The sequence below is a fragment of the Solea senegalensis genome, linkage group LG17 (assembly GCF_019176455.1).
Source record: "Solea senegalensis isolate Sse05_10M linkage group LG17, IFAPA_SoseM_1, whole genome shotgun sequence".
In the NCBI taxonomy this organism is placed as follows: Eukaryota; Metazoa; Chordata; class Actinopteri; order Pleuronectiformes; family Soleidae; genus Solea; species Solea senegalensis.
Genome location: NC_058037.1, coordinates 13,122,142 through 13,134,694, shown reverse-complemented (window position 1 = coordinate 13,134,694; position 12,553 = coordinate 13,122,142). Strand labels below are relative to the sequence as shown.

Genomic DNA, 12,553 nt, shown 5'->3' with positions numbered 1-12,553 from the left:
CCACACTGTCGTGCATTATGTTTTTAACATTTCAGCACTCTGTTACAGCCACAGTGCGCGACGCAATAAGAACATTATCTAAAGCCACAGTCGTCACCAAAAAATAAAACCTGAAGTAAGTTGAAGTAAAAAAAAGTCCATTCTCTTTCCGAGTGTGACCCTCGAGGTAATAATGACAGATTGATCGCTGAGCGTTATTTGGAGCAGGTCAATTTACAGCAGCACGTTAAACATAATGATGTGTTTTATGTGTTTTGGGATAATGGGGCTCCCAAGTCTCTGGCCCCATTATTTTGTGGGTTGGAGCCAGAAAGAGTTTGGGAAACTTTTGCCACGAGTTAAGTTCTATTATTTCTACACATTTTGTCCATATACGTCTAAAATGTATACGTGTATTTGTACACATGGCCTATATGCAAGACGTGTTGCTCCTGATGGCTGTGTGAATGGGTGAGTGGCAAAACTGTAGTGTAAAGCAGCTTCGAGTGGTCGTCCAGACTAGAGTGGGTACAGTCAAAACAGAAAATACAGATTCACTTCAATAATAACCTTTATTTTTAATCCTAATTCAAGTGTTAACAGGTGAGAGTTTGCCAGTGGGAAAGGTTAATTCACTGCAGTGGCTGCAGATAATAAAACCAGCTCACAGTCACTGCAGTAAACATCTCCTCCAAAGCAGAAAGAAACGGCATTACACAACTCGGAGCTCGAGGCCGGACAAGGTATTAGATGTGAATCAGTTTCTTTGGACCAGGCCCCGGGAAATATCTGATCATAGGTGGAAACATCTGTTCAAACGGCGGAGAGAGCGAGAGGCTATAAAAGCCAAAGGTGGAGCGGAGCCAGCGATGGTGAGTCGCTGTTAAAGGAAACTTTAACGCGCTCAGTTGAGGTCAGAGGGGACGCGTCGGAACAACGACGCTGCCTGTTTGCTGCGATGCCTCGTGTGTGTGTGTGTGTGTGTGTGTGCGTGCGTGTGTTTTTCTCTCCACATGGGTGGAGTCACTCAAAGGGAAAATAAACATGTAGTGAAATGTTTTCATGCATTAGAGAATGTCTCTGAAGCTTCGTTCAGGTGCATTTTCATCACATTTTCTTTCCATTTTTGTCTCCTATCCTTGACTTGTCTCCTTAATTCTTGTTCCTAGGACGTATCTCTGGTCTGGAAGAAGACATGAAAGAGCTGAAGTCGTCCATATCCCGGGTCAAGTCTGACAAGAAGCAGCTACAAGAGAAACTCAACGACCTCGACAAGGTTGGTTGTCACCTCTAATCCGTAATTTCCAGTTGTGAAGTTCGAGTTGGCTCGCGGCGTGTTCTCCCTGGAAAAAAACTTGACATTTCGAGCTTGCATGTTGTGCATTTTCCTCTCGCCACTGCCATATAGTAAGTTCTGTGAATATAAATGAGGGAACGTTCTCCCGAAACCTAATATATCCAACTCTGTAGGAAAAGAGCAACCAAGAGATCGACCTGACGTTCAAGATGAAGTCACTGCAGCAGACTCTGGAGCAGGAGGAGGCCGAGCACAAAACCACCAAAGCCAAGCTCACTGATAAGAACAAGACCTACGAGTCCATCGAGGAGGCAAAGTCTGAGGCTTTAAAAGGTGAGTGAGCAGCAGGAGAGGGTGTTTGGACATGGCGGAAGAGTGAATTAAAGCATCAGTAAATGTTTGGTCGTTTCAAGCGAGGGTTGTTTGGAAGAGCTAAACAGTTCCAGGTTACATTTCAGTATGAAACGTAAGGGATACGTCACCTCCTACTCCCATTGGCTCTCTTATCAAAGCTCTACCACGAAAACATTGGAAGTTGTTTTCTGTTTATGTGACTCGCTCACTAATGTCTGGCTGGCGCCTCTGCTTTAGTGGCATATGCCTCTAACTGCAACACAGTCAGGGTGCGCACAGGTAGGCAGGTCAGTTAGTGGAGGATTTTTAACAAAAAAAACAACCCTAGCTTTAACTAAATTGACTAAAAAAAGACTCAAAATGACCTCACCTCACACAAATGCTGGGTTTCATTGAGGATGGGTGTGGTCAGAGCAGGTTCACAGGAAGTAGGGAGGTTTGGAAGTAATTCATTGGCTCCCCACTTGGCCCGACATTCACTTTAACCCTTAACCGGGCAATTTGGTAACTTCCACAGACATCATGGATAAATGGACATGGATTTCACGCAGCCAATCAGCAGAGATCCAGCATAAAGGCCTGGTCTTCTCCTGCATTCTCCTACGATAATGTTCCTTTCACTTAATTTGTGTTTGTCGTTGTACTGTATATTCTTATATATATATATACAGTACATACTCACAGACGGGAACAATATATAGAACCTTCCATGGTACTTTTTGAAAAAAGTAACAAAAGGAGAAAAGTCCCTTTTATATCCTCCAGTAACACTCCAGGGTTGAACTTTTGAATTTGCAAGTATTTCAATGAGTGAGAGGGGTTAAATCATGCATCACTGTCTCGAGTTCAGTCATTCTCATCCACTCTGAGACATATTGTAGCAGGAAACACACACGCCAGTCAGGAAGTCTCTTGATAATATACTAATAGCGAGTACTGCTTGAGCAGTTTTTAACCCACTGTGAGTAGTGACTACTTTTTTTCTTTAATTAAAATGTCAAACCGTGACAGTAAACAAAAGGGAGAAGGAAGTTTTATCCGTCATGAAAGTCAGTGAAAGTGTGGAACCTGGAAATGAAAGAAGGTGGCGGTCCCATCGATGGATCGCACCTTGGACAGCGGGGCCTTTTTGTAAGGGAGTTGACAGAGAAGCTGTAACAGACTGGCCTCTCCTGTGGGTTTTCTTTGGTCCAGAGGTGGAGTCCACGCTGCAGGAGGAGCGCAGCGCCAAGCTGCAGGTGGAGAGCAGACTGCTGGAGCTGGAGAAGGATTACTCACTTCTGGACTGCGACTACAAGCAGGTGCAGCACAAGCTGGACGCTCTGCAGGCGCAGAAGGAGAAACTGTCTGAGGAGGTGTGTCCGTCGTAATTTTAGCTGTAACTGTGAATCGTTTTTAATCTGTGCCAACATTCACTTTAAATCCTGAACCGCTGCATCTTGATTTCAGTCGTTCTTGGCCACTTTAAGACATATTTTAATTGGAACACACCAGGCACCTGTGAAGTCTCTTGATAATACACTATAATAAAGCACTGCTTGACCATTTTTAATTAAACAATGTCAATAATTTGGTCGTACAGAGAGTGATCAAAGGTTTCTAGCTTATATTTATAAAATAACGTCTGTGTTCAGAGAGCTTTTAATGCACATTTCTAGGTCGTGTACAGAGTAAACACTTCTCCTCTGTGCAGGTGAAGAACCTGAGTTTACGGCTGGAGCAGGAGATTCACAAGCGCAGCCTGAGCCAGAGCGAGCTGAAGATGCAGAACCAGCAGGTGTCGGTGCTCCGCTCCTCCGAGAAGCAGCTCAAACAGGAGGTCAACCATCTGCTCGACATGAAGCAGATCCTGGAGAAACAGAACCAGGAGCAACGCAGGTCAGACACACACATACACACACACACACACACACACCAGGTTTTTTTTGTAAAAACCGACGGCGGGTTTTTGTGCTGAATCATATTTATTATGTTTGATTTCTGCAAAGTGCTCTGGCTCGGGCTGTGCGCCGGCTCAGAGCTATGACTGACAGCTTTCTGGCACCGTTTCAGGGAGAAGCAGGAGGCTGACAGCCAGCTGAAGGAACTAAAGGACCAATTGGAAGCAGAGCAATATTTCACAGTAATTCTTTTTTTTTTTTTTTTGGTCAAGAATCATGTCATGCAGCATAAAATGAGATATTTAAACAAGTGAACGTGTTTCCCCCTCTGTCAAGACTCTGTACAAGACCCAGATACGAGAGCTGAAGGAGGAGTGCGATGAGAGGAATAAGATGTTCAAACAGGCACAGCAGCGACTGGCACAGTATGAGGAGGAGAGGTAATTGCGGTTATTAGTTTGCATTCACTTCCGTCTCAGTCCACTCTGGAAAACACTGAGTAGTGTGGAAGTCATAAAAGCAAGGCAACAGGATTTAATCCAGCATTTACAGCCGACAAACTGAGGAATCCTGCGGGATTATAACGCTGACAGCTCACATAATATGCTATGTTTTGTTCGAGTTAAATGTCAGTGACGGAGAGGAACAACGAAGCAAGTCCTTGTTTTATCAGTACTTGAAACAGGCGTCCCAGATCAATGCTGTTTGGCCTCTGTGGATTCATCCCACTGCCAAAACGCAGACTATGACCTTTCACTGCACAAGAGAAGTTTAAGCAGATTAGCATCGTTCCCAGATTGCCGTGGACAAGCGGCCCAGTGATGCTCGCTCACTCCCCACTTTGCTGTAATGGCATTCAGTCACAAAACAAGCTCATGAAAATGGTGATGTATGTCCACAGTGTATGGAAGTCAGTTTCTGATTGGCATTAGGGTCAGATTCCCCCCCCCCAGTTTAATGAGGTGATAAAACCGCCGTGCTTTCCTCCCCGCAGGGATTCCCTGACGACACAGCTGGAGGCCAGTTTGACCAAGGCTGACTCCGAGCAGCTGGCTCGCTCCATCGCCGAGGAGCAATACTCTGACCTGGAGAAGGAGAAAATCATGAAGGAGCTGGAGATCAAAGACATGATGGCACGACACAAGCAGGAGCTCGCGGACAAGGAGGCCACCATCAGCTCGGTGAGTCCCATTGTCCTGGCCATGTGACGGTACTCTACAAATAATTCAGTGTTTCTTACTCAAAGGTTCTTTGGCTCCTCAAGGCCAAAACGCTTCAAGTTTCCTTAAATCCTAAAATATTATTATCAGGAGACGTCACTCCCCAATCACACCATATCCGAAGCACCACTTTCTTTTTTTGTTTATTTTATAAGTCATAAGTAATCATAAGTGGAACCATAATTTACCAAAAGGAAATGTTAAAACTAAAACTACCCTAAACCCTCGAAAGAACAATGAATGAATGAATGAATATCTTAGGGAGGACTTAGAGTATTGTAGGGGGGTCCCGGGGGGGGAATTTAGAAATTTAAAACCCTCTGAAACACTATTTCCTACATTTCGAGGGCCAGATTTAGTAACGCTATTATTACGACGGTAATGATTCAAAAAGGGAAAAAAAACAACAGAAAAGCCACCCTACGCCGGTTGAAACACAGGGTAGGGGCCAAAAACACTGCGTGGGGATCGAAATCACAGCGTAGGGGCCCCCTATGCTCAACTGCACTGGCGAGAACCCTGGATCACCAGAGAAGAATAAAAAGGCACAACTTGATGACTGAAATAAAGTGGCAAGCGAGATCAAAAAGCGTGAATCATTGCTGATTTATTGTTATTATTATTATTATTATAGTCATATTTGTCATATTTTGTCATATTTTTTTTGTTGAACAACTTTTCCACTTTGCCTTGAGTGTAAATCTACAGTGTAAATACAGAGAGAGGCTGAGGAAAACCAACCATATCATTATTTTTCTAGCTTCTGCTGACTTGTATGTGCATTTGTTCTTCTTTTCTTTATGTTGTTGACAATGTATTGCCACTTACAGTCAGTTAGTGTAAAAAGTCTAGAATACAAGAAGCCACTCGGTCAAAAAGCTCCACAGGGAACTTTTAAAACGGTTGATTATCCAGTAGATTACTGTCACCGGCTCAAGGCCCACATATAAATATCAACCTGTTAAAAAGTGAGTTGTTATGGGGTTGTGTTTTTTTCTTTTTTACGCCAGGCGATATCAAGTTACACCCTATTAAATTTCAGCTGCAGGTTTCGTGTTGAACTCTGACCAGGCAAGAACAAAACTGGAGACAGAATTGGGGACCGACTCTCTCTGTTATTCATCCCGTATCTGCTACAGAAATAAAAAAGACGACTTGTTTGCTGTTGTTTGCACCAAATGAGGCTCACCTCTCTCTCCCTGTCTCCCCCCCCTCCCCTACAGCTGGAAGAGTCCAACCGCACTCTGACAGTGGACGTCGCCAACCTGGCCGGCGAGAAAGAGGAGCTCAACAACCAGCTGAAAGAAATGCAGCAGCGTGAGTGTCACTGTGTGTTAATGAGCACAGCAGAAGGCAGATTTTTTTTTTGAAACAGAAATGACATTTCATTAGGCACAGGAAGATGTGTCAAAAAGCTGTCTCACATCTACATGATTCATCAGGAGAAGGCTGTTAACAAAAAAAAAAAAGAGTGTCTATAAATTGGTGCCATGAGTGATGCATTACATCAGTAAAACTCACATTAGGGTAAAAATGTACGAGTCAATTTCCATTTCCTGCCACTTTTTTTTACAGAACTCCAGAACGCCAAGGAGGAGGAGAAGCACATGAACTCCCTGAAACTGTCGTACGAAAAGCAGCTGCAGAATGAAAGGACACTGAAGATTCAGGTGTGTGTCTGGGCGCCTACACAGGTCTAAAATAGCCTGGAATAAATATATATATATATTTTTTTTTTACATACATACACAGACAACTGTTATTACATCATTTCTTGTTAAGAATGATTTTCAGCTTCAGGCTTCTGTGTGAACTCTGGGCTCAAAGAATAAAGATCCACCCTGCAGCATCACTGACACTTGCTGCTGCAGGGCTTCCCCCTTTGTGCACACCTTATATTCATCAATAAAAAAAGGTCTTTGTAAAGTGTCAATGTCGCCGTCTCGCTCTCAGGCTATCAACAAGCTGGCGGAGGTGATGAACCGGAGGAGGGAGACGGTGCGCGGAGGCCACCGCAGCATGGACACCGAGGTGCACAGGAAGGAGAAGGAGAACAGGAAGCTGCAGCTGGAGCTGAGAGCCGAGAAGGAGAAACTCAACAGCACCATTATTAAATACCAGAAAGAGATGACGGAGATGCAGGCGGTCAGTACGCCCACACACTGATGGAAAAAAACAAGAAAAAAAACACATTTGAATACAAATATACAGCCTGTGTTTCTGCTTTGTTAGCATTCATTATTTATTAAAATACACATTATGTAGCAACGTGCAGATGGAAGGACGAGAAATGATGACGCATAATGTTGTGTTCAATGTAAAGACGCCTTCAGTTCTTCGCAGTGACCTTTTGGGGTTTTAATGAAAGTCCTTCCTCTAACTCAGCTTCTATGTAAGACTTTATGCTTAACGTGAGTTAAAAGGCCGTTTCGTGTCCGTCCCTCAGTGCATCGCAGAAGAGAGCCAGGGGCGTTTGGAGCTTCAGATGGCGTTGGACAGCAAAGACAGCGACATCGAGCAGCTCCGGTGTCAAATCACGTCCCTCAGTGTCCACTCCATGGACTCCACCAGCATCAGCAGTGGCAACGACCTGGACATGGGTGACGGATACCCAGGTAGGTCGCTCTCGCAAAATCTCACCCCCGTCGCGGCACTGATCTGACACCGACGTTTGAACGCCAAGTTTTCTAAACGCGTACACTTCTGCATGCAGACGTCCTCTTCCTGCTGTCTTCCTGAATTCCTCCTGTTTCCTTTGTTTTCAGTTCAAGTCTCTTTGTCTTCCAGGCTGATAGTGTTTGACCTTTTTTTTCCCCTCTTCCTTTCCCCTCCTTCTTCCTTCTCCTACTCTTCCCTCTACGTGGTCCGGCACAGTGCGCATTACTCACTCTCACACTTCAGAGTCAATGTCCTTCACCTACCAGCGCACGCACAAATCTGTCTGCATCGACACGCGCCCTAACCTTCACTCGGCTCGTCCTCTCTTTGACTCCGACTCTGAGGATGAAGACGAGTATGACAGGCACTTGGAGCAGGGCCAACGTCCACTGGCCCTCACCTACGAGCAGGCTCCCGAGCCTGAACCTGAACCTGAACCTGCAGGTGATCCTGCATGAGCTTAAAACCATTAAAACTGCACTTGACCCTAACAACAGAAGCTCTAAAAAAACGTTTAGCAACTGACTCCCAAAGTAACGCAGACTCCTAACATCTGTTGTCTGTCCTTTTTCGGAAAGTAGAGAGTATATTTGTTATTTTTGTGGTCTTTATTTGAAATCTGACTTACGTATTTTTAGAACAGTTACAGCTAAATTAAACTTCCTGTTAAGGCTGAAAAATTGGAACTGCAATTTGCTATAATGCAGTTTGGAAAATGTTCATTGTTGTTCATTATAAATTACATAAAATTAAACATATACACTTCATATCTTTAACATCGCATTCTTACGGAAGAGTATTGTACAGCATGAATACAGACTTTGATCTCAGTCATGTGGAAATCATGTATGTCAGAAAGCGTTTCCCAAATCTTTCAGCTCATTTTATCTGTTTCATATTCACTTTTGTTGAAAAATGCTCTGGAGTCATGGGACGCCTTGTTTGGGAACCCACGCGTTGGACACATTCACCCGTCCCTTGAATTATTTTAATATTCTCATCTGCTCCGTTTGAAAAGAAATAACCCAGCGCCGTGGTTTGGACGCTGTGAAGCTGCAGTTAATCCCTCTGCCGTGTTGACTCTGTCTCTGCTGCGCTTTAATCCTTTTCTGTGTTCACTGGACACGAGAACGCTCACAGCATGGTGCCGATGCTGTTTTTTTTTTTGAAAATGTATTCTGCTGTAAAAGATTTCATACAGAGTGAAGGGCTTTGTGTGGATTATTCTTCTATTTTTTTTAATACTTGTTCACACTTGCTGAGATGATTTTTCAGAAGCCTTTTCTAGTCCATTAGTGTTGCAAAGACAAAGAACAGAGCGTCTTTTGCTTTTTAACGAGGGGGATCATTTATGTTCTGAGTGATGAAAATGAAATGTCAAGATTTTCTCCCACATGATTAAAAGCTGTTTTCTCGTCTTTGTGTTGACATCTTCCTGTTTTCTTTTTCCCCCGCAAACTAGACTCCAGGCTGGAGGGCTGGATTTCACTTCCTACCAAGCACACAAAGCGTTTCGGCTGGGACAAAAAGGTAATTTTTGTTTGTTTTTCTTTGTAACTTCCACTGCTAATGAGTCATTTTCCCCTTCTGACTGTTTTTTTTTGTTTTGTTTGTCTTTCACAGTTTGTAGTAGTGAGCAGTAAAAAGATCCTCTTCTATAACAGTGAGCAGGACCGAGAGCTGGCCAATCCTTTTATGACCCTGGACATTGAGTGAGTCATTTTAAAACACATAATAATGATGATTCAGTAGTTAAAGAGCAAAATCACATTTCCATATAATAGTCAAGGGGTGAAAAAAAACGCTGGTTTCCAAACCTTGAAAAGTCTGGATTTTTGTGTGAAAGTTAAAAAGCATTAAAAAGCATTTTAATATACGTTTAAATGAAGAAAAGCAAATCAAAAATTCATTTGATTTTCACTACTAGGTTAGAAGTCAGTAAAACTATAATTTACCGTCATTCATTCGTGCTTTTATTGAAATGAACTTCACTACTAAACACAACTGGTACAATCTCAACAAGAAAATAGGGCAAGCACGAGTCAGTAAATTGTAAATGATCGCTGTTTAAAGTCATTCTCTGCAGTTACAACATCTTAAAACCGTCTGTAGCTGTCGCACTGATTACACTCGTTGACCCGAGTCCTCCTCCCACAGTAAGCTTTTCCACGCCCGGCCTGTCACTCAAACGGATGTTTACCGTGCAGAAGCCAAAGAAATACCAAGAATATTCCAGGTAAATTCTTTTTTAAATATACATACATATACATCATGAATAAAACGATCAAAGCAAAATAATCAAACGCCCATGTCCGTTCTCTGCAGATTTTGTACGCCAACGAAGGTGAGAGCAAGCGGGATGTGGACGTCGTCGTGGAGCCCACGCCATTCGGCGACCGCCCGTCCTACTTCAGCCACAAGGGCCACGAGTTCATCCCGACTCTCTACCACTTCCCCTCAAGCTGCGAGGCGTGCACTCGGCCGCTGTGGCACGTGTTCAAACCCCCGCCGGCCCTCGAGTGCCGCCGCTGCCACACCAAGTGCCACAAAGACCACCTGGACCGAAAGGAGGAAGTGATCGTACCCTGCAAGGGTCAGTGTCCTCGGACTGGTCTTCTAGACGCAGCGTTCATTTGGAGCTTAGACTTTTTATGTGTCTGTCCTTTCGATCATTGTACAATAAAGTTTGTTTTCGTCCTCCGACAGTGAACTACGACATGTCCACCGCCAAAGAGCTGCTCCTGCTGGCCAACTCTCAGGCGGAGCAGCAGCGCTGGGTCAGTCACCTGCTCAAGCGCATCCCGAGGAAGCACCAGACGATGAGTCCTCCCTCTGCCGCGCAAAACAGCCCGCCTGACGCCACCTCGCGGTCCTCGCCTCGGATTTCGCCGCGCGGGTCACCCAGGAGTTCGCCCCGCATGTCGGCGCACCGCGGAGCCATCAAGATCCAGCCCAGCAGCAGACAGCAGTCGTCGTCAGGGAAGACCAGGTAACAAAGCAGCCCACACTCTTAATGGCACTAGTGACGGGGCTTGTTTTTTCAAGGTTATTTCTTTCAAAACCACTACATATTGTCTATATTTGCTATTTTAGTGTATTAATAAAGCATAATCAAATAAAGCCTGTTAGGAAAATGGTATCGAATGCTGAATATTTGATTCAATTTGGTGATATATCACCGTCCTTCCTCGTGCAATACGATAATCCATACGCCAGGGCAAATATCGATGTTTTATTTAACAAATTAACGCTGGATGTCACTACTTCATGTCTCCTCTGCTCAAATGAATGAGGGAAACTTGGGTGGAAGTTACCTGGCTGAGTTTACAGCGGGATAACGGCAGAGAAAGCTACGTTAAGAGATGTCGTCCACGTTCAACACATAGACTTCATGCACTTTTAACTTTTCACAGTTTTCTATTTTCTTCAGATATCGTGATGCACTATGCGCTATATGATTGTCTCGTAATATATTGATTATTGGTATCGTGGGCCGAGTATCGTGAGGTACCCTGTGTAGTTCATTAATCCTTTGGGCCTTTTTTGTCCACTTACACATTTGTAATTTTATTTTATTTAATTTAATTTAATTTAATTTAATGATCTTTAATAGTTTCTGATCTGGTACAAAAGGCTGGGGGAGAAAACATGATTTAAAAAGAAAATGCCTTTTGCTATTGACATTTTTAACAAAAACAAAAACATACTCTATTATAAGTATCAACAGTTCAGTTGTGCTTTCTACTTTCAGCATTTCATTGAGTGGATGCATTTTCTGTCACCGTCACATGACAAACTGTGGTGATCAGCGGCCACAAATAACTTTGGGTCAAGTACAAAAAAGTCTGAGCTAATATTGAGCCACATTCATGATCTAGCGTCTGCCCGTTTGGGTCCTCTTATCTTTTTCTGCTCATCAGCTCTATCAGACATGACAGGGACTTTGAACTGTGTTGATCTCTGTGTCATGTGCCTAACTGTGGCTAATGAGTGAAGCGTCCAAGTGCGAAAGCAACTTTTTGTGCGTGTGCAACACACAGCCACAGCTGTCCTCTAAGGGAAATGACCTGATGTCATCAGATTTGTCGCCGTGCGCCTTTTTTTGGGGAGGGGAGTGGTGGAGAAAGCTGTTATTGCCAATTCATCTCGGCAGAGCTAACTGTCAGCAAACTCAGCCAGAACTGGGCTAGACAATGGTGTCAGTCATTTTGTGGACAGAACACTCTGTGCCAAACCAAAGCTGCGTTCAGATTACCAGGCTGTGGTGACTCATGTCCGACGTTGCGGTGCCGTTTTGGACACAGTAATATGATCGTGAATGCTTATTTTCAAATCACATGTGTGTCACTTGAACATGTGGCCGTGCGACGCGAATGAGAAACATCCAAATCAGAATCCGTGTGGCTTTTTTTGTTGATACAATTTTATACACAATTCACTGCAATAGATCGTGTTTTCCTCACGGGTGATGAATGATTTGACCTACTTTATGTCCCGCGTCGATGACCTTTTAGAGAGGACGGCTGCGTTTAAAATCTGATACAATCCAAGAAATCCTATGTTTGCATGCTTCACTGTAAAAATCTGCAAATTATTCAGCAAAAACCTTTTAGCTGAGTCACGTTTTGGCTGTTTATTTCCTCTTTTGTGGGAGAATCATATTAGTCACACAGTTGGACAGTTATGTCTTTGGAATGACTCAGCACAAATGTGTTGTTGACAGCTTCATAGTTCATTATAATGTTCTAAAATGACTGTATTGTGTTAAGCATCGTCCCATCTGTATCCACATGCAAGGCACGAGTAATTATTAATGTAAACCATCAAATCTGATCTGTAAAGAATCCGATTTGAATCACGTTTGAATGATGTGGCTGCTAATCTGGTATAATCTTAATGTGGCTGATTCCCTATGTAGTTAAATGTGGCTTAAACGTGCAGCTGACTGTCAATGTCTTGCTTTGAACATTTGCCTCAGCTGTGTGTGAGTCTGTATGTGAGTCTGTATGTAAATCTGTGTGTGAGTCTGTGTGTGAGTCTGTGTGTGAGTCTGTGTGTGAGTCTGTGTGAGTCTGTATGTCTGTGTGTGAGTCTGTGCTGTGTGTGTGTGTGTGTGTGTCTGTGTGTGAGTCTGTGTGTGAGTCTGTGTGTGAGTCTGTGTGTGA

General features: G+C 43.7%; 1 protein-coding gene across 3 annotated transcripts in view; it reads left to right on the top strand.

Moving 5' to 3' along the window:
* The window catches only part of LOC122784023 (rho-associated protein kinase 2-like), a 32,817-nt gene that overhangs the window by 19,217 nt on the left and 1,047 nt on the right, over window positions 1–12,553 (top strand). The window contains exons 16-32 of one of the 3 annotated variants that reach the window (XM_044049073.1): window positions 1,149–1,255; window positions 1,450–1,609; window positions 2,825–2,985; window positions 3,324–3,508; window positions 3,683–3,752; window positions 3,847–3,950; window positions 4,505–4,691; window positions 5,954–6,047; window positions 6,306–6,400; window positions 6,684–6,875; window positions 7,177–7,345; window positions 7,605–7,832; window positions 8,851–8,918; window positions 9,012–9,100; window positions 9,546–9,624; window positions 9,714–9,981; window positions 10,095–10,377. In XM_044049073.1, the coding sequence (XP_043905008.1) occupies window positions 1,149–1,255; window positions 1,450–1,609; window positions 2,825–2,985; window positions 3,324–3,508; window positions 3,683–3,752; window positions 3,847–3,950; window positions 4,505–4,691; window positions 5,954–6,047; window positions 6,306–6,400; window positions 6,684–6,875; window positions 7,177–7,345; window positions 7,605–7,832; window positions 8,851–8,918; window positions 9,012–9,100; window positions 9,546–9,624; window positions 9,714–9,981; window positions 10,095–10,377 (2,539 nt within the window). Of the gene's footprint in view, window positions 1–1,148; window positions 1,256–1,449; window positions 1,610–2,824; window positions 2,986–3,323; window positions 3,509–3,682; window positions 3,753–3,846; window positions 3,951–4,504; window positions 4,692–5,953; window positions 6,048–6,305; window positions 6,401–6,683; window positions 6,876–7,176; window positions 7,346–7,604; window positions 7,833–8,850; window positions 8,919–9,009; window positions 9,101–9,545; window positions 9,625–9,713; window positions 9,982–10,094; window positions 10,378–12,553 lie in introns of those variants that run through there. The other 2 variants (XM_044049074.1, XM_044049075.1) reach the window with 2 other exon arrangements.